The sequence below is a fragment of the Mesoplodon bidens genome, assembly GCF_964165515.1.
Source record: "Mesoplodon bidens genome assembly, chromosome: 2".
NCBI classification, from domain to species: domain Eukaryota; kingdom Metazoa; phylum Chordata; class Mammalia; order Artiodactyla; family Ziphiidae; genus Mesoplodon; species Mesoplodon bidens.
This window is the reverse complement of record NC_138177.1, coordinates 73,104,620-73,128,815: the sequence shown is the minus strand read 5'-3', so window position 1 is coordinate 73,128,815 and position 24,196 is coordinate 73,104,620. Positions and strand designations below refer to the sequence as shown.

At 38.7% G+C, this 24,196-nt stretch overlaps 1 protein-coding gene across 6 annotated transcripts in view; it reads right to left on the bottom strand.

Moving 5' to 3' along the window:
• The window catches only part of ASH1L (ASH1 like histone lysine methyltransferase), a 218,158-nt gene that overhangs the window by 41,557 nt on the left and 152,405 nt on the right, over window positions 1-24,196 (bottom strand). For all 6 annotated transcript variants that reach the window (XM_081219400.1, XM_081219399.1, XM_081219401.1 and 3 more), the window contains 3 exons: window positions 4,987-5,060; window positions 3,434-3,479; window positions 3,212-3,320 (listed from right to left, as the gene is read on the bottom strand). In XM_081219400.1, the coding sequence (XP_081075526.1) occupies window positions 3,212-3,320; window positions 3,434-3,479; window positions 4,987-5,060 (229 nt within the window). The remainder of the gene's footprint in view (window positions 1-3,211; window positions 3,321-3,433; window positions 3,480-4,986; window positions 5,061-24,196) is intronic.

The following is a 24,196-nucleotide window of genomic DNA, read 5'->3' as shown; positions in this document are numbered from 1 at the left end:
AGGGGACATGGGTTCGATTCCCTGGTCTGGGAAGATCCCACATGTCGTGGAGCAACTAAGCCCGTGCGCCACAATTACTGAGCCTGCACTCTAGAGCCCTCGAGCCACAACTACTGAGCCCATGTGCCACAACTACTGAAGCCCGTGCGCCTAGAGCCCGTGCTTCGCAACAAGAGAAGCCACTGCAATGAGAAGAACGCGCACCGCAACGTAGTCCCGGCTTGATGCAACTAGAGAAAATCCGCGCTCAGCAACGAAGACCCAATGCAACCAAAAATAAATAAATAAATAAAAATTAAAAAAAATATAGTCCTGAATCAAGTGTTCCCTGGGCTACTTACAAGTAAGTACAATTCTACATATGAGTCTCGCATGGATGCGAAAGTGCATTCTGCCAATCCTTTAACTCCCCCACCCCCTTAAATATTTACAGAACTCTGAATACAAAGACAGGTAAGACAAAGCCACCCTACATTTTAGATAGCTCCATTTAACTGAATCTTTATGAGGGTTACTTTTAAATATATAAGGAAGCACCCACTGAATAACATATTTGAATTTTTCTTAGTTATTATACAGTAATCACATTCATTAGATGCATGATGATGTAGTGCTCATGTTCTCATGACACAAAGTTGGCAATACTGTGCTGAGTGTTTCTTTTTTATTTTTATTTTTTTGCCATACGCAGGCCTCTCACTGTTGTGGACTCTCCCGTTGCGGAGCACAGGCTCCAGACGCGCAGGCTCAGTGGCCATGGCTCATGGACCCAGCCGCTCCGTGGCATGTGGGATCTTCCCGGACCGGGGCACAAACCCGTGTCCCCTGCATTGGCAGGCGGACTCAATCACTGCACCACCAGGGAAGCCCTATTTCTTATTTAGGGGTAAGTTTTGGGTTTTTTTGGAACAATGACAACATAATGGGAAGGATAAATGTGACACCCATACTAAATGATATAAGGCAACCAATGTTATTATGTAAAGGTAAAATTCAATTTTTAAGAGATTAAAAGACTATCAATACATATACAATAAGCAGTGTGGTACACTGGAAAGAACATGACTTTTGAATCAAACACATGTGGGTTCAAATTCTGTCTCTGTCACTTGTCTTATGTAATGTGGAGCAATTTACCATCCAAAATCTAGGTTCCTTCATCTGTACAATGTAAAACTATCACCTACCTCCTTGGACTATTGTGAGAAAGAGAGAAAATAAGCAATGAGGCAGCTATATTATAGTTAATTTCAGACAATAAAATATACAAACAAGCGCAGAAATGTTAGCATCTAAAGAGATGCACATTTAAACAACTTTAAGGACATATGATACTCTAAAATATTAAACCAACAAAATACTAAAGCACTAGAAATAAAGTTAGATGTTAATAACTAAAGGCGATGGGACTACGGGGAAATAAATATATTTATATATTGGTGGTGATACCAAAAATTAACTCAATATTTCATGACAGCTATTGGATAGTATACAGTAAGAATTATATATATGTCCTTATAGTTTGTACAGGTATTTCTTCTTTTGAGAATACACTCTAAGGGTTAAAAACAAAAGGAATCTACACAAAGAGTTTCATAGTAGTGCCATTTTTAATAGCAAAACATTAAAAATAACTTGAATAACGAACAACTGAAGAAGGCAAACTGTGACATACTAACCTAAAAAGGATGAGCTTTTGGATCACAATGATACATAAACGTGCATATATAAAATATTTGTGAGTGAAAAAAATCAGCTATCTATAACACCAAGCTATTACTACTATGTACAACTGTATGTATGTACAATGACAAGATGTGAATTTACAGTGATGTACGTAAGGGAGAATTCCACAACTGGCACGCTAAAGCAGAAACGCTGATTCTCTCAGCCCGCAGGACAGCTGACTAGAGATGGAGACTGGGAAAGCAGCTGTCTTTTTCTAGGAAAGCTATCTAGAACAAGGAGCATTGATGGGAATTTCATTAATTCTTTTTTTGCTATAAATATGCTTATGTTACTAAAACCAACAAATTCTATCTCTACTCCTTTGTCTCAATTAGACATTTCCATTTTGAAATCTCAATGTCATTTAAAACTCGGTGGTCCCAAATCAAAATCATAATTTTTATCTCCAAACCAGTTAGATTCCACACTTTCTATCTCTGACAATAGCATAACCATCTCTCATTAGCATCACTGACTCAATCATCATGCGTATATCTGCTATATGCTAATGGTTTATCAACCTAGTCCCCCCCGCCGCCCAAATATATCATGGTGACTTTCTTCTCTTTCACTGCCATCATCCTGCTTTTACTCCCTCATTATGGCTACCATATACTGAGATCTACGAAGGTTTCTAGAACTGTGCTTAATGAATTGTAAACATTGTTTCATATAATCCTCACAAACCCCTCCATAAAGACGGTATTAATTTTATTAGAGGGGTTAAAGAACTTTCCTCAGGTCTCTTAAGTAGTAAGAGGATTTAAACCTGAGGACATAAGACTCAAGATCATACTGTTTTCTGTTACTCTATTTAGCCCATGTTATGGGCTGAATGTGTCCCCTCAAAATTCATAGTTGAAGCCCTAGCCTCCAGGGCAACAGTATTTGGAAGTAGGGTCTTCGGGAGTTAAATAGGTTTATATTAGGTCAGAAGGGTGAGAACCTCCTAATGGAATTGGTGCCCTTCTAAGAAGAGGAAGAGAGAGAGAACTCTCTCTCTCTACTATGAGCATGCACTGAGGAGAGGCCATGTGAGCACACAGGGAGAAGGCAGCTGTCTATAAGCTAGGAAGTGGGTCCTCATCAGACACTGAATCTGCTGGTAATTTGCCCTTGGACTTCACAGCTTCCAGAACTGTGAGAAATAAATTTCTGTTGTTTAAGTCTATGATACTTTGTTATAGAAGCCCAAGCAGACTGAGACAGCTCAACAATTAGGTTTTATATACTACCTTTGTGCAACTTCATGAGGGGAAATCAAAGAGCCTATTTAACCTTTCCCTCTAAATGAAGTGACTTTTTTTTTTCCTGGACATGCCACATGGCTTGTGGGATCTTAGTCCCCCAACCAGGGATTGAACCTGGGCCCTCAGCAGTGAAAGCACAGAGTCCTAACCACTGGACCGCCAGGGAATTCTCCTAAATGAAGTATCTTACAGACCTTAAAGCCTGTGCTTACAGAATCAGTTTAGTACAGTACCTATTGAGGCAGTCATCCACACAGCCCTTTTTGGTGTCATCATCCGGTTTCTTACAGTTACAAGTGGTAGCCTCATAACCAGAAAGGGGTTTGACATCAACGTAGACATCTTGAGAGAAGACAGCAAAGAATAGTTTGTGAATACATAGGATAATTTTTTAAGTGCCAGGCTAAGAACACTGATTGTATGGAGGCAGAAAAAATAGCTCCCACGTTACTCACTTGAACGGATTTTTTTATATAGTGGGACATCTGGTTTCTTGTATAGCTAGAAGAAAAAACAGAAAAATCTTGATATAGCATTCAACTTCAAATGCCAGAAAACAGTATCAATCACTAAAAACAGAGGAAATTATCCACGTACTCTGCTCATATGGAAACATTTACAAGACTTTCTGGGTTGGATAATTTGAGGGAAACTTGGTGTGATCACTTTTTTACCCTGAAATAAAAGGTGACTTACTAGATCCGGGTTTAAGAGAGAACTAGATTCAATGGAAGCAATACCAAGTAGTTTAAAGAAAATGCATTTTTTGTTAGATGTTTCTTCAGCAAGTTATTAGATAGACTAAATGAAAATGACACTGCAGATCAAAGCTTTTCATTTGGATAAATTAAGATTGTATTTGCCGCTATGAAAAGACTGGAAAACTTGCACAGGGCTTGTTTAGATGGCCTGCGTAGGTATATGAAATGAAAAATATGAGAACCCTGGCTTTTTCAGCGTGAGTGTTGTAGGGAAACACATTTCACGTTTTAATTAAGTCAATTAATTTAGTGAACAAAGGGGAGATGGCAGGCAGGATAATGGTGCTCTCATACTGCAATAAAGAATGCATTAGGAAGAAAATGTATTAGGTCAGTCGGTCAGTGTTTTGCCATAGAAGACAGTACCCCGCCCCCCCAAAAAAAGGCAACTTGGTTTAAGCTAGAGTGTACTAATCTATAAGAATAATCCCACCATCATCTTTCAGTCGGTATAGATTCAAAACACTATCTCCTTCATTGTTATGAACTCTCTGAGACAAATATCTAACATACTGATCCTCTTAGAATTCAAGAGAGGCCACCAGAGAAGAGAATGTAGATGGGAATGTTCATTGCTTTTGGCTTTCCAAAGTCAAACTTTGGTGGAATTGTGGCAAAACTCAGGAGCCTATTTACCTCATTTGCATGACGATTTCCCAATGGTTGTTCTCAATATGGATTCTGGGGGCTTTAGCTTAATATAAAAATAACTGGGGGAAACTTTTCAATTAGGTAAGCAAGAGAGAAAAACAGCACCTTCCCATTTTTAGTTCCCAATATATTTAAATATCTTTTAAAAGTACAAGAGTGTTAAATATTTTCCCTGTTTCCTTTGGTAGAAGACTCTCTTTTATATGTGAAAAATAAATTCCAGACTGATGGGAAGGAGCCAACAAAAATAAAGCCTGAAATTTCTTAGCGCTGCTGGCAGTACATCTAAATTCCCTTGAGACCTGCATCAAACAGGATTCTTACAACAGAATCTTTGCCACCAAAATAAAAGTCCAGAATAATAACAGGTTTCCTAAGGAAGCAGGAACTTAATGCTATTTTGAAATATGAGTAAAGGCAAAGAGGTCACATTAAATACGGATGCAAATTCATTTTTCTTAGTCTCTAACATTCACAGGGACACTTCTCTATACTTCCTAAGATGAGAGCATAACAAGGAGGCAGAGAAAAAGACTTGCACCCCCCTTTCCCCTGTTTACCACTTATGAATGAAACATGGTAAGATACGCTCATACCTGATTATGTTTCCACTGCCAAAGGATGTCATAGGGAAGCTGAAAATCAATTCGCTTTTGCCTTAGATATTTTCCTGAAACAAAAAAATACTATCAATTTCTATATCTAATTTATACAATGGGTCAAATAGCCACAAGATTTAATATGCACTGACTAATTTTTAACTTTATGAATTTTCCATCACTAATTTTTAAGCTCAGCTACTTTTTTCCACTGTGCACCATGTGGTATAAGCTAATGATGTTCTAATAGTAGCTTATATAAAACAACTAGCATAGCAAATTTACTACCAAAAATAGGTCATTATGAGGCAAACTAAATACTAAGAATTGTTCAATCATTAAAATTATTAACCAGAGCATCTGTCATCTCTTCTCCTTCATTATGTACATAATCTAAGGTTGACTATAAAAAGAAGTATAAGAGTTTTCTAAAATAGGCAGACCTGCATTTAAATAACTCAAGAGTATTTACATGCAAATTTATGATCTGTTAACATTTTTTCCTACCTATTGAAATACTACTACTTTTTTTTTTTTTTTTTTTGCAGTACGCGGGCCTCTCATTGTTGTGGCCTCTCCCGTTGCGGAGCACAGGCTCCGGACGCATAGGCTCAGCGGTCATGGCTCATGGGCCCAGCCGTTCCGCAGCATGTGGGATCTTCCCAGACCGGGGCACGAACCTGTGTCCCCTGCATTAGCAGGCGAACTCTCAACCACTGCGCCACCAGGGAAGCCCAAATACTACTACTTTTTAAAGCCAATTTTAGAGCCCTTTTCTACCTTAAAGAGGTCCTTTCAATTTCTTTACTCTGCATCTTTCTGTTCGTGAAGGACTATACTGCTCATTTCTTGCAGGACTTAGACTTTTCCTTGTTATCTGGATTTTTGCCCTATCATGGTCTCCAGACCAGCAGTTCTCAAAGTGTGCTCTGCTTACCCCAAGGGATCCGAGAGGTCAGAACTATTTTAATAACACTCTAAGATATTATATGCATTTTTGTTGTGCTGACATTTGTACTAATGGAGTAGAAGAATGGTGGGTAAAACTAGTTTTAGCATGAATCAAGGCAAGTGGCACAAAACTGTACTAGAATGAAACTAGTAGAAATGAACTATGCCAGCATCATCTAAGAATGCTCTTGATAAAGTAGTAAAAATATTAAATCTTGACCCACAAACCAAAATCTTTATTCTGCATGACACAATGGAAGTATGCATAAAGCACTTCTGCTGCACACTGAGGTATGATGGTTATCTTAAGGTAATGCACTTGTGCAAATATTTGAATGGTGAGCTGAACTAGTTGCTTTTTTCATGGAACACCGTTTTTACTTAAAGGAACTGACAGACAATGGTTATTCTAACCTAGGAACTGAAAGTAAGTCAAGTGAACTTGTTACTTCAAGAAACCCAATTGAGGGCTTCCCTGGTGGCGCAGTGGTTGAGAGTCCGCCTGCCGGTGCAGGGGACACGGGTTCGTGCCCCGGTCTGGGAGGATCCCACATGCCGTGGAGCGGCTGGGCCCGTGAGCCATGGCCGCTGAGCCTGCGCGTCTGGAGCCTGTGCTCCGCAACGGGAGAGGCCACAACAGTGAGAGGCCCACGTACAGCATAAAAAAAAAAAAAAAAAAAAAAGAAACCCAATTGAAAATGTTTCCGATGACAAAATTTAAGTTTGAGTGAACACTGGAATTTTGGAAAACTTCTGTCCGTTAACTACCATGAGATTCTCAGTTTTTTAATACTTAAGTTTTTCTCATGAAATAAGTGGCAATTAACAAATGTGAATTGTTTTGGATACATATAGGAAATGGAAGAGCAATATAATACAGTGAATTAATATTTTTCAATGACCAATGCAGGAAGTGATAGAATCATACATGGGTAAAAAATCCATTTAAATTGCAAGAGAGACCAATGGATTTTAATACTCCATTGATTTCATACTCCAACACTGCAGTGTTAAGGAACTATTACATTTATTAATTTATTTTGCTGCAGTATCAAAGAATATCTACAATTATCTGAAATTATTAAAATCTTCCTTTTACAACTTTTTACCTATTTGAGGTCAGATTTCTTCATGTATTTAAACCAGAATAACATCACAACAGATAGAAGGCAAAAATAGATGCAGCTGTCCTATATTTAAGCCAGACATTAAGGAGATTCACAAAAACGTAAAATAAAGTCACATTTCTCATTAAAAAAATTTGGGGGGAAAGTTATTACCACATCCAAACTAAAATGAAAGCATAATAAACTCGCCCTCAAAAAAAAGGGGGGGTTATTTTTCATAAATATGTGATTTGTTACATCAAATGAGTTTATTCATTTGACAAATCTGATGATATAGCAGCATGGATTGCAGGTATATCTAAGGGAAAATAACTTATGGAGGTAGGGTAATATAACAAGTTTCTGTCTGGGGTTACATCTGGTAGAAGACTGGAGTCCACCTGTTGATAGGGAACCAAAGCTGAATGTATAACTACAAAGTCTGTAATTAAAAAGTGTAGACAACTTAAAGGTTTATCAACAAGGAAGTAAACTTTGGTACATTTAAATAATGAATATGCAGCTATTAAAACGAAATGAGGTATATACTTACTCATTTGAAAACATATTCTCCAAGTTGCAGAATAATATTATAGCAAGGGCTGATTTTTAAAAATACTTAAAAAAACCCCCCATTAAATAGCTACATAGGGTGGGGGTTGTCTAGCAAAGGGCATGAGGGAACTTTCCGGGGTGATGATAGTGTTCTTGAGAAGGGTCTGGGTTACAAAGGTGTATGAAAATTTAAAAAAACTGAGCAAAAGTACATTTAAGATTTGTGCATTTTATTTTTTTAAAATTATATAACCTAACTAGCTATTGATGTTACTCTGAGAAGATTGATTGATTTATAATTTTAAAAATAAATTTATTTTATTTTAGGCTGCGTTGGGTCTTCGTTGCTGCACGCGGGCCCTTCTCTGGTTGCGGCGAGCGGGGGCTACTCTTCGTTGAGGTGCACAGGCTTCTCACTGTGGTGGCTTCTCTTGTTGCGGAGCACAGACTCTAGGCGTGCGGGCTTCAGTAGTTGTGGATCACGGGCGCTAGAGTGCAGGTTCAATAGTTGTGGTGCACGGGCTTAGTAGCTCCGCGGCATGTGGGATCTTCCCGGACCAGAGCTCGAACCCGTGTTCCCTGCATTGGCAGGCGGATTCTTGTTTTTTTTACTCATATACATTTTTTACTGTAGACTTTTTATGCTTCCATGAGATCTTAGAAACAGAATTTCTCATCATTTTAAAAAACTTTTCTTACTAGAAGAATTATACATGTTTGCTACAGAAAACAAGCAAATAACAGAGGACAAAAAAAGACTCTTAAGTCATCATGTTGCACCTATATTTTGTAATTTACTTTTTCCACTTAACTATCATAACGCACTTTTCATTCTAACAGATGCTCTCTTATATATAATGGTTACATGAAATAGATGTACCCATAATTTACTTTTTGGTACAATGTTTGCAGAGTTCACTATTACAAACAGCACTTTGATAAACATCTTTGTTGTTAAATATCTATGGGCCAGTTTTCATTACCTTGTTAGGATAAATTCCAGAATTGCTGTGTTGTAGGGCACACAAATTTTAAAGATTTTTTGATACATACTGCCTTTTTGCAGAGTGTAGGGAATCTCGAATACAAGAAGATTCTTCTCAAACCATTGGAGAAGATTTTCCTGGAAATGAATGAATTTTTCCTTTCTCAGCAATCTGCTTTACTGCTGTGCAGAATGTGTTCAGAGCAGTGTCTCCAACATCCTTGAATATCTCATTCTTTCCATAACAGATGCTTTTCTTCTGGATTGGATTAAGACTTCCTCAGTTGCAGATACTAATGTCTCTTGATTTTTTTCCCCATGCCTGATGGAAAGCAGGGGAAACTTTGGGAGAAGATCCAGTCACTGACTTTATTGAGGGATGAGTGTGATGCAGAAATAGAACAGCCAAATATGGCTGCTAGTGAAAGGAACGTTCCACCTATGATCCCTGTAAATTCAAGAGATGGTCAGGGTGGTTTTCCATTGTGCAAACTCTTCACTTGTTAGTTGTTTCCTCATTTTGCCATGGTGCTGGTCTTGGAGAGGGCAGGCAGATTCTTAACGATTGAGCCACCAGAGAAGCCCTATTTTAAAAATTATATAACCTAACTAGCTATTGATGTCACTCTGAGAAGACTGATTGATTGATTGATGCATGCATGCATGCTGCATTGGGTCTTCATTGCTGTGCTCAGGCTTTCTCTAGTTGTGGTGAGCGGGAGCTACTCTTCGTTGCAGTGTGCGGGCTTCCCATTGCGGTGGCTTCTCTTGTTGTGGAGCACGGGCTCTAGGCGCATGGGCTTCCGTAGTTGTGGTGCGTGGGCTCAGTAGTTGTGGCTCGCACGCTCTAGAGCACAGGCTCAGTAGTTGTGACACACGGGCTTAGTTGCTCCGTGGCATGTGGGATCTTCCTGGACCAGGGCTCGAACCTGTGTCTCCTGCACTGGCAGGTGGATTCTTAACCACTGCACCACTGGAGAAGCCCTGTGCATTTTACTGATGGTAAATTCACCTCAAAAGAAAAACCCTATAAGCAAATACTGAGATCTTGATTCTGATATGATGAAATATTTATGGGGGAAGTATATCAATGCCTACAATTTACTTTGCAGCATGTCCAAAAATAGGATGGGATAAAAGATGGATAAATATATGATAAATCAGTCAAATATTAATGAAAAAATCTAGGTAATGGAATATTTTGTGTTTAGTTTTTTCAAACTTCTGTATGCTGAAAAATTTCGTAATAAAGTGTTGGAAAAAACTGGCTATATGTATATAGGAAAAAGTTTGAAAGGGTATATGCTAAACTATTATATTTCTGGGAAGGGTAACTTTATCTTTTAATTCACATCTTTCTTCATTAAAAGGAATATTTACGAGTATGTACTGTTTCTAACAACAATAAAATAAAAATAATTTTTAAAGAAGTCAAAATTGCTTCTCAGAAAACAGGACAAACCCCTTAATGTAAAGGGTTAACTCCTTTCTTAATGTGTTTTCTGTAGAGAAGAGGGTGTAAAAGAATGAAGGAGTAGAAAGCTTTGAATTTTTAAAAAGAATACTTTTCTTTCTCTTTCTAGGAAAGAAAGCATCCATTACCCACTTCAACTAACTTTAAAGACACACTTTTCCCCAATGCCCAGCATCTTGAGTTCTCCTACCAACGTCTCCACAGATGTTACGTTGCTTTTCCTGGCATTATTTGTATTTCTCCTCTCTAATCCATATATTAAGAGTTGGGGAAAAAAATGATGGGTCAGTCTTTCCTTTCCTCTAACATTTCTGAAACCAGATCTAGGTAATTCATTTTTAATAAGTGAGACTCAACTAAAGAGATTTCCTTGTCAAATCCTGCTGGAGATGATACCTCAGAGGAACCTATTCAGGAGTTCCTCATTTGGAAAAATTATTCTTTGAACTAATCCTCACTTTTACTTTTTTAAAAAATTAATTAATTTACTTATGGTTGTGTTGGGTCTTCGTTTCTGTGCGAGGGCTTTCTCTAGTTGCGGCAAGCGGGGGCCACTCTTCATCGTGGTGCACGGGCTTCTCACTATCGCGGCCTCCCGTTGCGGAGCACAGGCTCAGTAGTTGTGGCTCATAGGCCCAGTTGCTCCACGGCATGGGGGATCTTCCCAGACCAGGGCTTGAACCCGTGTCCCCTGCATTGGCAGGCAAATTCTCAACCACTGCGCCACCAGGGAAGCCCTCCTCATTTTTTTTCTTTTTCTTTTTTTTTTGTGGTATGCAGGCCTCTCACTGTTGTGGCCTCTCCTGTTGCGGAGCACAGGCTCCGGACGCGCAGGCTCAGCGGCCATGGCTCACGGGCCCAGCTGCTCTGCGGCATGTGGGATCTTCCCGGACCGGGGCACGAACCCGTGTCCCCTGCATCGGCAGGCAGACTCTCAATCACTGTGCCACCAGGGAAGTCCCCTCCTTGTTAAAATGGGGAAAAAAATCACTTTCTATCCATCTGAAAATTAGATGAAATCATATCTTTTGCAGTTTTTTTAATTGTGTGTTGGAGCCTTGAGATCTCAAATCCTGCCACTGGTCACTAGGAAAGGAGCAGAGAAATCCTTTACTTTTCCCTTTGAAATAAAACTGATTCTGTGGGCAAGAAAGTCATTTCAAGAGGCTACAGAAACTTGTGTTGACCTTGAAATCTAGAAGAGGAAGGTCCATGATGATTTTCTTTTACAGAATCAATCCTAATATGAAAAGGATATGAACAATAGGAGGAGGAACATCTCCACAAAAGCACTCCATTGTTAATCAGGTAGCTAGGCAAAAGAGGAAACCAAAGGAGAGAGAGGTACTTAATAAAAAGGAGAAAGGTAATAATGGCTTTGCCTTTTTCCAAGATATCTTAAAATCTGACAAAAACGTGGCCTTTTTTGTTTTCCAAACAAGAATAAGGTGACTGACCTTCAGATAAAGTTCAGCTTGTTTATATATAATCTGAGTACTGGGTTACAATATCACTCTACAAATAGGTAAGAATTATTTATTATGATTTCCATCCCCCCTTTGGAAGAATGTCAGCTCCACAGAGGCACAGATCTCTACCTATTTTGTTTACTGATGTATCCAAAGCATCTAGAAAATTGCCTAATCAAAGAGCAGGTATTAAATATTTTCTGAATGAATGAAAATATATATTCCATGGCATACATTTTAAAAAAAATTTATTTATTTGGCTGCTTGGGGTCTTAGTTGCAGCAGCATGCGGGATCTCCGTTGTGGCATGTGGAATCTTTTGTTGTGGCACGTGGGCTCTTCGTAGCCGTGTGCGGGATTCTCTCTAGTTGTGGCGCGGGGGCTCCAGAGCACATGGGCTCTGTAGTTGCAGTATGCAGGCTCTCTAGTTGTGGTGCCTGGGCTCTCTAGTTGTGGCTCGCAGGCTCAGTTGCCCCACGGCATGCGGGATCTTAGTTCCATGACCAGGAATGGAACCTGCATTGGATTCTTAGCCACTGGACCACCAGGGAAGTTCCTATGGTATAAGTTTCGAGGTACTCCACTAGTTGTTCTCTTCTAACCCTACTAAGCAGTATCACCACCTTCCCCCAGTTTCTTGAATTCTGCTCTTCCTAGGCACAATTTCTCTCCTTTTTTTTTTTGGCTTGTTATGCTAATTAATTTTTCTCCAGTTTTACTGAGATATAATTGAGATATATCACTATCTAAGTTTAAGGTGTACAGCATAATGGTTTGAGTTACATATACTGTGAAATGATTGCAGCTATACATTTATTTAGCATCGTCATCTCTTATAGATACAATCAAAAGAGAAAGCAAAAAAAAAGAAAAATTTTTTTTCTTGTGATGAGATCACTTAGAGTTTACTTACTCTCTTAACAATTTCATATATATCATACAGCAGTGTTAACTATAGCTATGCTGTAGATTATGCCCCTAGTATTTATTTATCTTGTAACTGGGAATTTGTACCTTTTGACCACTTACTCCCCTTCCCCTGATCCCTCTGGTAACCACACATAATCTGATCCCCTTTTCTATTACACACACACACACACACACACGCGTGCAAAGATGTTTTTAGATTCCATATATAAGTGAGATCATACAATATTTGTCTTTCTCTTTCTGACTTATTTCTCTTAGCATAATGCCCTCAAGGTCCATCCATGTTGTTGCAAATTGCAGGATTTCCTCATTTGTTATTTTTTATGGCCGAATAATATTCCATTGTATTACTTTATCCATTCATCCCTTGATGGACACTTAGGTTGTTTTCATGTCTGGGCTGTTATAAATAATGCTATGAACATGGGTGTGCAGGTATCTTTTCGAGTTAGTGTTTTCATTTCCTTTGGATATATTCCCAGAAGTGAAATTGCTGGATTATATGGTAGTTCTATTTTTAAATTAATTAATTAATTAATTTGGCTGCACTGGCATTTATTTAGTTGCGGCACTCGGGATCTCCACTGCCAGCGTGGGATCTTTGTTGAGGCATGTGGGATCTTTTAGGTGTGGCATGCAGGATCTTTAGTTGCAGCATGTGAACTCTTAGATGCGGCATGTAGTTCCCTGACCAGGACCAAACCCGAGCCCCCTGCATTGGAAGCGTGGAGTCTTAACCACTGAACCACCAGGAAGTCCCTGGTAGTTCTATTTTTAATTTTAATTTTTTTTTGCTGCATCGCGCAGCATACAGGATCTTAGTTCCGTGACCAGGGATTGAACCTGTGCCCCCTGCAGTGGAAGTGTGGATTATTTATTTATTTATGTTGGGGGGTTGTGTTGGGACTTAGGTGCAGCATGCAGGATCTTTCATTGCGGCGCGTGGGCTTCTCTCTAGCTGTGGTGTGCAGGCTCCAGGGTGTGTGGGCTCTGTAGTTTGCGGCATGAAGGCTCTCTCGTTGAGGCGCACGGGCTCAGTAGTCATGGAGCTTGGGCTTAGTTGCCCTTCAGCATGTGGGATCTCAGTTCCCTGACCAGGGACTGAACCTGCGTCCCCTGCATTGGAAGGTGGATTCTTTTACCACTGGACCACCAGGGAAGTCCTGGAAGTGTGGATTCTTAACCACTGGACTGCTGGGGAGGTCCCTATTTTTAATTTTTTGAGGATCCTCCGTACTGTTTTCCAAAATGCCTGTACCAACACAATTTCTTAAACACAACCAGCTCCCTCACACTTTTATATTCTCATGTATCATTCTTCTCACTTAAAATTAAATCCTCTCCACCAAACTCTGTCCTTTGCCTCATTCTTAACCTTACCTAAAAATCTGTAATTTTTTTTTTTTTTTTTTCCGGTACGTGGGCCTCTCACTGTTGTGGCCTCTCGCATTGCGGAGCAAAGGCTCCGGTGCAGGCTCAGCGGCCATGGCTCACGGGCCCAGCCGCTCTGCGGCATGTGGGATCTTCCCAGACCAGGGCACGAACCCGTGTCCCCTGCATTGGCAGGCGGACTCCCAACCACTGTGCCACCAGGGAAGCCCAAAATCTGTAATTTTAACATAGCTATTGTAAACAACCACATTCAACCCAGATTGCTAGAGCTGCTATCTCCAATATGGTAGTTAATGTAATTAAGATTATCCTTTGTTGTTTATATAGTTGGTGGTTTTCTCTATCCATGTAATAAAGATATTCTCCAATTTATCAAGTATGTAAGAAGGAATTAATATTCAGTATACATAAAGAACTAAGCTCAAGAACAAAAATCAAATGACTCAATTCAAAAATGGACAAGGACTTGGGAATTCCCAGGCAGTCCAGTTGATAGGACTTGGCATTTTCACTGTTGTGGACCTGGGTTCAATCCTGATTGGTGCAAGCTGTGTGGTGCAGCCAAAAAAAAAAAAAAAATGGTAATCTACAGATTCAATTCAATCCCTATCAAATTACCAATGGCCTTTTTCACAGAACTAGATCAAAAAAATCTTAAAATTTGTATGGAGACACAAAAGACCTCGAATACCATAGCAATCTTTTTTTTTTAAATTTATTTATTTTTGGCTGCATTGGGTCTTCGTTGCTGCACTTGGGCTTTCTCTAGTTGCGGCAAGCAGGGGCTACTCTTCATTGCGATGTGTGGGTTTTGCCATGGCTTCTCCTGTTGCAGAGCATGGGCTCTAGGCACGCGGGCTTCAGTAGTTGTGGCGCACGGGTCCAGTAGTTGTGGCTCGCAGGCTCTAGAGCGCAGGCTCAGTAGTTGTGGCGCACAGGCTTAGTTGCTCCGTGACATGCGGTTCCCAAGCCAGGGCTCAAACCCATGTCCCCTGCATTGGCAGGCGGATTCTTAACCACTGCGCCACCAAGGAAGCCCAGCCAAAGCAATCTTGAAAATGAAAAATGGAGCTGGAGGAACCAGGCTCCCTGACTTCAGACTATACTATAAAGCTACAGTCATCAAAACAGTATAGTACTGGCACAAAAACAGAAATATAGATCAATGGAATAGGATAGAAAGCCCAGAGATAACCCCACGCATCTATGGTCAATTAATCTATGACAAAGGAGGCAAATACAATGAAGAAAAGACAGTCTTTTCAATAAATGGTGCTAGGAAAACCAGACAGCTACATGTAAAAAAATGAAACTAGAACATTCTTTAACACCATACACAAAAGTTAACTCAAAATGGATTAAAGACCTAAATGTAAGACCGGATACTATACAACTCTTAGAGGAAAACATAGGCAGAATACTCTTTGACATAAATCACAGCAATATGTTTTTCTCTTTTTTTAAATTAATTTTTATTGGAGTATGGTTGCTTGCAATATATTTTTCAATCCATCTCCCAGAGTAATGGAAATAAAAACAAAAATAAACAAATGGGACCTAATTAAACTTAAAAGCTTTTGCACAGCAAAGGAAATCACAAACAAAACAAAAAGACAACCCACAGAACGGGAGAAAATATTCACAAATGATGCGAACAACAAGGGATTAGTGTCCAAAATTTACAAAGAGCACATGTGGCTCAATATCCAAAAAACAAACAACCCAATCCAAAAATGGGCAGAAGACCTAAACAGACATTTCTCCAAAGAAGACATACAGATGGCCAAGAGGCACATGAAAAGATGCTCAACATCGTTAATTATGAGAGAAATGCAAGTCAAGACTACAATGAGATATCACCTCACATGGTCAGAATGGCCATCATCAAAAAATCTACAAACAATAAATGCTGGAGAGGGCATGGAGAAAAGGGAACCCTCCCACACTGTTGGTGGGAATGTAAATTGGTATAGCCACTATGAAGAACAGTGTGGAGGTTCCTTAAGAAAACTAAAAATAGAGTTACCATATGATCCAGCAATCCCACTCCTGGGCATATATCTGGAGAAAAACATGGTTTGAAAGGATATATGCACCCCAATGTTCACTGAAGCACTGTTTACAATAGCTGACACATGAAAGCAACCTAAATGTCCATTGACAGATGAATGGATAAAGAAGATGTGGTACATATATATAATGGAATATTAGTCATTAAAAAGAATGAAATAATGCCACTTGCAGCAACATGGATGGACCTGGAGATTATCATACTAAGTGAAGCGAGTCAGACAGAGAAAGAAAAATATCATATGATATTGCTTACATGCAGAATCTAAAAAAAAGAAAAAACATACAAATGAACTTATTTACAAACCAGAAACAGATTCAAAAACTCAGAGAATAAACTTATGGTTACCAGGGGAGAAGCATGGCGGGGAGGGATAGATTGGGAGTTTGGGATTGACATGTACACACGGTTATATTTAAAAGAGATAACCAAAAAGGACCTACTGTTTAAAAAAAAAAAAAAAGACAAGGACTTGAGTAGACATTTCAGTAAAGAAGATATACAAATGGCCAGTAAGTACATAAAGAGATGCTCAACATCACTAATCAGTAGGAAAATGAAAATCAAAACCACAACGAGATACTGCTTCACACCTGTTAGGATGGCTATTACGGAAAAAAACAGAAAATGACAAGTATTACCAAGGATGTGGAGAAACTGAACTCTTAAGATTTGCTGGTGGGGATGTAAAATGGTATAGTCTGTAGATGTACCATATGATAAAGCAATTACACTTCTGGGTACACACATAAAAGAACTGAAAGCGGGGGTCCTCAACAGAGAATTCTGTAAGCCAATGTTTATAGCAGTATTATTCACAATTGCAAAAAAGTGAAAACATTAGAAAATGTCCATTGACAGATGAATGGATAAACAAAATGTGTGCATATGTATAAATACACACACACAAAGGAATACTATCCACCATTAAAAAGAAATGAAAATCTCATATATGCTGCAAAATGGAAGAACCTTATGTTAACATAAAGACATTATGTTAAGTGAAATCAGGAAGACACAAAAGGACAAATATTGTAAGATTTCGCCTATATGAGGTACCTGTAATAGTCAAATCATAGAGCTAGAAAGAAGAACAGTGGTTATCAGAGGCTGGTGGAAGGGGAGAATAGGAAATTGTTATTTAATGGGTACAGAGTTTCAGTTTGGGATGATGAAAAAATTCTAGAAATGCACAGGGGTGATGGTTGCACAACAGCGCGAATGTATTAGTGCCACTGAACCTTATACTTAAAAATGGTCAAATGCAAAATTTAAGTTATGTATATTTTACCTCAAGTTAAAATTAATAATGTAATATACCAAAACCACTGTGTGCTTTAAAATGGGTGAACTGTGCCTCAATAAGCTGTTAAAAAAAAGAAGTACAACAGTGTTAAAATTTTTTGCTTCATCCATTAAACAATTACTTAGAAGGCTCAAAAGGAAAAGGAAAGCCTATTGTAAATGCCCATATTTTTGCTTACTGTATTCTTTCTGCATTCCTGATGTTCCAAGGTTCCTTCTTTTATTTCTTTCTGTTTAGAGAACTTCCTTTACCCATAGGATAGATTTGCCGGCAACAAACCTAAGAATCCTTTGCTTCTCTCAATTCCTGAAAGAAGGATATATTCATTGGGTATAGGATTCTGGTTTGACAGTTCTTCTTTCAGTACTTGAAAAATGTGCCACTTACATGAATTCAGACGTGAAATCCACTGTCATTTGATTTGTTTTGCCCCTATGGATATGGAGTCATTTCTCTCTCATTGTTTTAAAATTGTTTTGTCTTTAGTATGCTGAAGTTTGATCATGTGTCTCAACATGGATTTCTTTGACTATATATACCCTGTTCTGGGTTTGCTCATCTTCTTGAATCAGGTTTATGTCTTCTGCCAAATTTGGGAAGTTTTCAAGCCATTATTTACTCAAGTACTTTTTTTTTAATCTCTACCTTCTTTCTTTTCTCCTTCCAGGACACCAAGAACATAAATATTAGCTCTTTTGTCACGGTCCCATAGCCTCTTGTTTGTTTTTTTTTTTTTAAATGTCTGTTTACTCTTTTGTTCAGATTGGGTAATACTTGTAACACTCCATCACCTAGTTCACTGATTCTTTCCTGTATATCTTTCATTCTGCTGTTGAGTCTATCCCCCGAGCTTTTAATTTCAGCTACTGCATCTTTCAATTCTAAAAATTATATTTGCTTTTCCTATTTTTCATTTCTTTGCCAAGGCTTTCTTTTTACATTTTAAGCATGTTTATAACTGCTTGTTGAAGTGTTTTTAAAAAATGATAACTGCTGTAAAATCTTTGTCAGATAATTCTAGTATCTTGGTGTTGGCATACATTGATGCCTTTTAAAATTCAGTTTGAGATCTCCCAGGTTCTTGGTATGACATATGATTTTCAATTCAAACCTAGACATTTTTGTATTATGTTATGAGATTTTGGGATTTTATACGTACCTCCTGCCCCTCAACATGCATAGCCTACCCCATTATCGACATCCTCCACCAGAGTTGTACATTTGTTAACAACTGAAGAACATATACTGACATATCATTATCACTCAAAGTCCATAGTTTACATTAGTATCTTAGTATTGCATATTCTATGGCTTTGGACAAATGTATAATTATATGTACTCACCATTACGGTATCATAATGAATAGTTTCATTGCCCTAAAAATCCTCTGTGCTCTGTAGATTCATCCTTCCTTCCCTCAAACCACTGGCAATCACTGATCTTATTAATGTCTCCACAGTTTTGCCTTCCAGAATGTCATTTAGTTGGAATCATACAGTATGCAGCCTTTTCAGATTGGCTTCTTTCATTCAGTACTATGAATTTAAAATTCTTCAATGTCTTTTCATGGCTTGATAGCTATTTCTTTTCAGTGCTGAATAATATTCCACCGTCTGGATGTACCACAGTTTATCCATTCACTTACTGAAAGACATCTTGGTTGCTTTCAAGTTTTGGCAATTATGAATAAAGCTGCTTTAAACATCTGTGTGCAGGTTACTGCACAGACTTAAGTTTTCAACTTCTTTGGGTAAATACCAAGGAGTTCAATTGTTGGATTGTATGGCAGGAGTATGTTTAGTTTTTTAATACAATTGATTTTTATATACTGATTTTTTTTGGTACTAGTTGTAGTAACTTTTTAGTGCATCTCTTTGGATTTTCTACATACACGATCATGTTACTTGCAAACAGAAACAGTTTTACTTTTTCCTTCCTGATTTTTATGACTTTTGTTCATCTTTTTGCCTTATTGTACTGGTAGAACATCCAGAATAATGCTGAAAAGAAGTAAATAGAGTGAACATTTTTACCTTCTTTCCAATTTTAGAAGGAAGCATTCAATATCCTATCATTAAGTATGATCTGCTTTTTATTCAATATAACACTGAGGAAATTCCTTTCTAGTTTTAAGAGTTTATAATCAACTTTGTTCTGTAGTTGTTTTTTTCAACTAAAGTCTTTGTCATGTTTTCTATCAGGGTTACACTAAGCTTATGAAATGAGTTGGGAATTGTTTCTCCCCTACTTTCACAAAGTGTTCGTGTTAAGACTGGTGTTATTTGTTTCTCAAATATATGTAAGAGTTCACAAGGGAAAACCGTTTAGTTCCAGATTTTTTTTTTTTTTGGGCTGCACTGGGTGCTTGTTGCTGTGCTCCGGCTTTCTCTAGTTTGGAGAGTGGGGGCTACTCTTCCTTGCAGTGCACGGGCTTCTCATTGCAGTGGCTTCTCCTGTTGCACAGCATGGGCTTTAGGCACATAGGTTTCAGTAGTTGTGGCATGCAGGCTCAGGTGTTGTGGCTCACGGGCTCTAGAGTGCAGGCTCAGTAGTCGTGGTGCACAGGCTTAGCTGTTCCGCAGCATGTGAGATCTTCCTGGACCAGGGCTCGAACCTGTGTACCCTGCATTGGCAGGTGGATTCTTAACCACTGCGCCACCAGGGAAGCCCCAGTTCTGGAATTTTTCATGTGAAAGGATTTAGTAAGGAACTCAATTTCTTTAAACAATTATAGGATATTCAGATGTTTAATTTCATATATAAGTTGTATTTTGTAAGGAATTTGCCCATTTCATATATTGTTAAACATATTGGCATAAAGTTATTTATATTATTAGCCTCTTAATGACTGTAGGACCATTAGTATGGATACTGGTAAATTGTGTTACCTCTTCCTTTGTCTTGATCAGTGCAGTGAGAAGTTATTAATTTTGTTGCTGTTTTCAAACCTTTGTTCCCGTTTTCAAACCTTTGTTCCCTTATTGTCTGTTTAATATTTTACTGATTTCTGTTGGTTATTATCTACCAGTTTTCTAGAAATAAGTGGGATGGCTTTACTCTTCTCACTGACGTTGAGTACAGTCAGTCCTCCATATCTGTGGGTTGTAAGCATCTGTGGATTCAACCAAACTTGGATCAAAAATAAATTTTAAAAAATTCCAGAAAATTCCAAAAAGCAAAACTTGAATTTGCCCAGTGCTGGTAACTATATACGTACCATTATAAGTAATCTAGAGATGATTAAAAGCCTACAGGAGGATGTGTGTAGGTTATATGCAAATACTACACCATTTTATATAAGGGACTTGAACATCCTTGGATTTTAATATCTGAAGAGGCTCCTGGAACCAATACCCCACGGATACAGAGGGACAACTTTACTTGGTCATAGTAAACCAAGGGGAGGGGGTATCCACTCTGTGTTAATTATTTCAAAATAAATATCATTTAATCCTCACAACTCAGGTTGGAAACAGTCTCAACATATAGGTGAAGATGCTGAGATGTAGAGTAGATAATTAACTTGTTCAAGATCACCTAGCTACAAGAGTGTGAAATGAAAAGAGGAGTCTCTTGTGTTTGATTCCAAGGTGTGTCGAGGGTCCCCAAGACCACCTTCAGGTCTGGTGACTCATAAGACTCAGCATATAGTCAGACTCATGGTTATACTTTAGTATAGCAAAAAGACACAAAGCAAAATCCATAAAGAGAAAAAATACATTGGGCAAAATCTGGAGGGAACCAGGCACAAGTTACAAAAGTTCTCTCCCAGTAGAGTCTTGCAAGATGCAATCTTTGGCAATGTACTGTGACAATATGTGTAAAATGTGGGCTATCAAGAGAGCTCATTAGAAACTCAGCACCCAAGGTTTTAATTGGTGGCTGGCCATTTAGGTACCCTCTGCCTAGGATGTACCAAAATTCCAGTCTCTTAGAATGAAACCAATTATTCAGCAGAAACCATACAGTTTATACATGGTAGGCACAGTAAGACTCTCTTACCGTCTAGGGAAAGTTTTATAATAGAGGGAACTGTTTACTATTCAAGTTTCCAGATGTCAGCTAATGGCCAACCTTGTAAGCAGGACTTTCTAAGAATAGAAGTCTTAGGTCTGCTATTTTAATTCTTTCCTGCACATAAGGCCTATGTTCTTTCCACTGTATCAGGAAAAGCAGTCAAGATTTGGCCTAAGTCTGAATGACCTGTAGGGGCAAAAGACAAAAGCTATGTTGAGAAGGATTCTGAATTCTTTTCTGAGCTTAGCAGAAAAGGGTATCACAATATATTTCACAACAACTGTCAGAGTAAAAAGAAGGAGGGCCTACATACTAAGTAATGGATTCTTGCTGACTGATAGTCTACTGCAAAAACAGTTTCAATTCAGTAATTACCAGTTATTGAATGATTACTGTGTTAGGTACTGTGCTAAGTATTTTACATGCATTATTTTATTTAATATTCATACTACTTTCTATTTTACACTAAAGAATTTGAAGCCTTGAGATGTGTCAAGTTGCCCAGGGTCACCCAGCTAGTAATTGTTGGAGGTGGAATTTGACTCAAGGCCTAACTGATGCCAGAAGCCAAATGTGAAAGCCTATGTCTTCACTTTTTTTGCTCTCATACTCCCCAGAAGATTTTTTAAAAATGACGAATCCCCTTATGCATTTTTATTCTTTTTTTTTTTCCTTTGCGGTACACAGGCCTCTCACTGTTGTGGCCTCTCCCGTTGTGGAGCACAGGCTCCGGACGCGCAGGCTCAGTGGCCATGGCTCACGGGCCCAGCTGCTCCGCGGCATGTGGGATCTTCCCGGACCGGGGCACGAACCCGCGTCCCCTGCATCGGCAGGCGGACTCTCAACCGCTGCACCACCAGGGAAGCCCTCCCTTATGCATTTTTAAATGTAAAGTTTAAACAGTTGCAAATGATGTAATATTTGGTTATAGCATTTAAAAATGATGAAACTGCATACCATAGGGATTTAATACTTATCACTATTCATTAAAAAAGGAATACTCCCTTCTTAAACATTTAGAAAATTAAATCATTTCTTTTTTTTTTTTTTTTTTTTTTTTTCTTTTTGCGGTATGCGGGCCTCTCACTGTTGTGGCCTCTCCCGCCGCGGAGCACAGGCTCCGGACGCGCAGGCCCAGCGGCCACGGCTCACGGGCCCAGCCGCTCCGCGGCATATGGGATCCTCCCAGACCGGGGCACGAACCCGTATCCCCTGCATCGGCAGGCGGACTCTCAACCACTGCGCCACCAGGGAGGCCCCATTTCTTTTTATCCTTGAACATTATTTCTATTTCACTTATTCTGGGGAATTTTATCTTAATATTATATGTTTTTTATGCTTGAAATTCTTTTATTGAACAATCTATCCTCCTACTCTACAAAAAAGTGTTTAAATTAACATTGAAAGTAGCTGTGAACATAAAGCTCAAAGCATTAAAATTTTTCTTTTGCATTGTATAATCACTGTAATTCTTATAAATATATGCCTGACCAAACCAACATAAATATACATTTTCAAAATTACAGCTTTACTTGGGCAAAATTCACATACCATAAAATTCAACTTTTTAAAATGTACTATTCAGTGGGTTTTAGTATATGGAGTGTGTAGCTATCACTACAGGATGGTTAATTTTATGTGTCAACTTGGCTGGGTCACAGTTGCCAGATATTTGGTTAAACATGATTCTAGATGTGTCTGTCTAAGTATTTTTTAGATGAGATTAACATGCAAATCAAAAGATTCCAAGGAAAGGAGATTATTCTCCATAATGTGGGTAGAATTCATCCTATCAGCTGAAGGCCTCAAAAGAATAAAGACTGACCTCCACAGAGTGAATTCTGTCGGTATACTGCCTTCAGACTCCTTGAGCTGCAAGATCAACTTTTTCCTGGGTCTCCATGCTGCCAGCCTACCTTGCAGATTTTGGACTTGCTAGCCTGCACAACTGCGTAAGCCAAGTCCTTAAAATAAACCTTTCTCCCTATATATCTTATTGATTGTTTCCTTGGAGACCTCTGACTAATATAATTAACATTATTTGGGAACATTTTCGTCATCCCCAAAAGAAACCTTGTACCCATTAGCAGTCACTTCACATTCTCCCCTACCCCCAGTCCCTGGAAACCATTCATCTACTTTGTGTTTCTATGTATTTGCCTATTCTGGACATTTCATATAAATGGAATCATAAAACACGTGGTGTTTTGTGACTGTCTTCTTTCACAAAGCATAATGTTTTCATGGTTCACCCATGTTGTCGCATGTCTCAGTACTTAATTTCTTGTTATTGCCCAGTAACATTCCATTGTGCAGATATATCACATTTTGTTTACGCACGGCATGCGGGATTCCAGTTCCCTGACCAGGGATCATACACCCCTCCCCCCACCCCAAGTGGAAGCACAGAATCCTAACCATTGGACCACTAGGGAAGTCCTTTGGATGTATGTTTTCAATTCTTTTGGGTATGTATCTAAGCAGCAGTATTGCTAGGTCTTGTATTAAATCTGTGATTAACTTGTTGGGAACTACTAAAATGTTTCCCAAAGAGGTTTTACACCACTTCACATTCTTACCAGCAATGTATGAGGGTTTCAGTTTCTTCACGCCCTCATTAATCCTTTAATTAAAGCCATCCCAGTGGGTGTGAAGTGATAATCTCATTATGGTTTTGATTTCCATTTCCCTAATGACTAATGATGTTGAGGATCTTTTCATGTGCTTATTGACCATTTTTATATCTTTTTCTGGAGAAAGATCAATTCAAATCATTTACTCATTGAAAAGATTCTGTTGTTTGTCTTTTTATTATTGAATTATAACAGTTCTTTATATATATGGGCTTCTGGATACAAGTCTCTTACTTGATATATGATTTGAAAATGCTTCTTCCTTTCTGTGGGTTGTTTCAGCTTCTTGATGGTGTTCTTTGAAGCACAAAAGTTTTA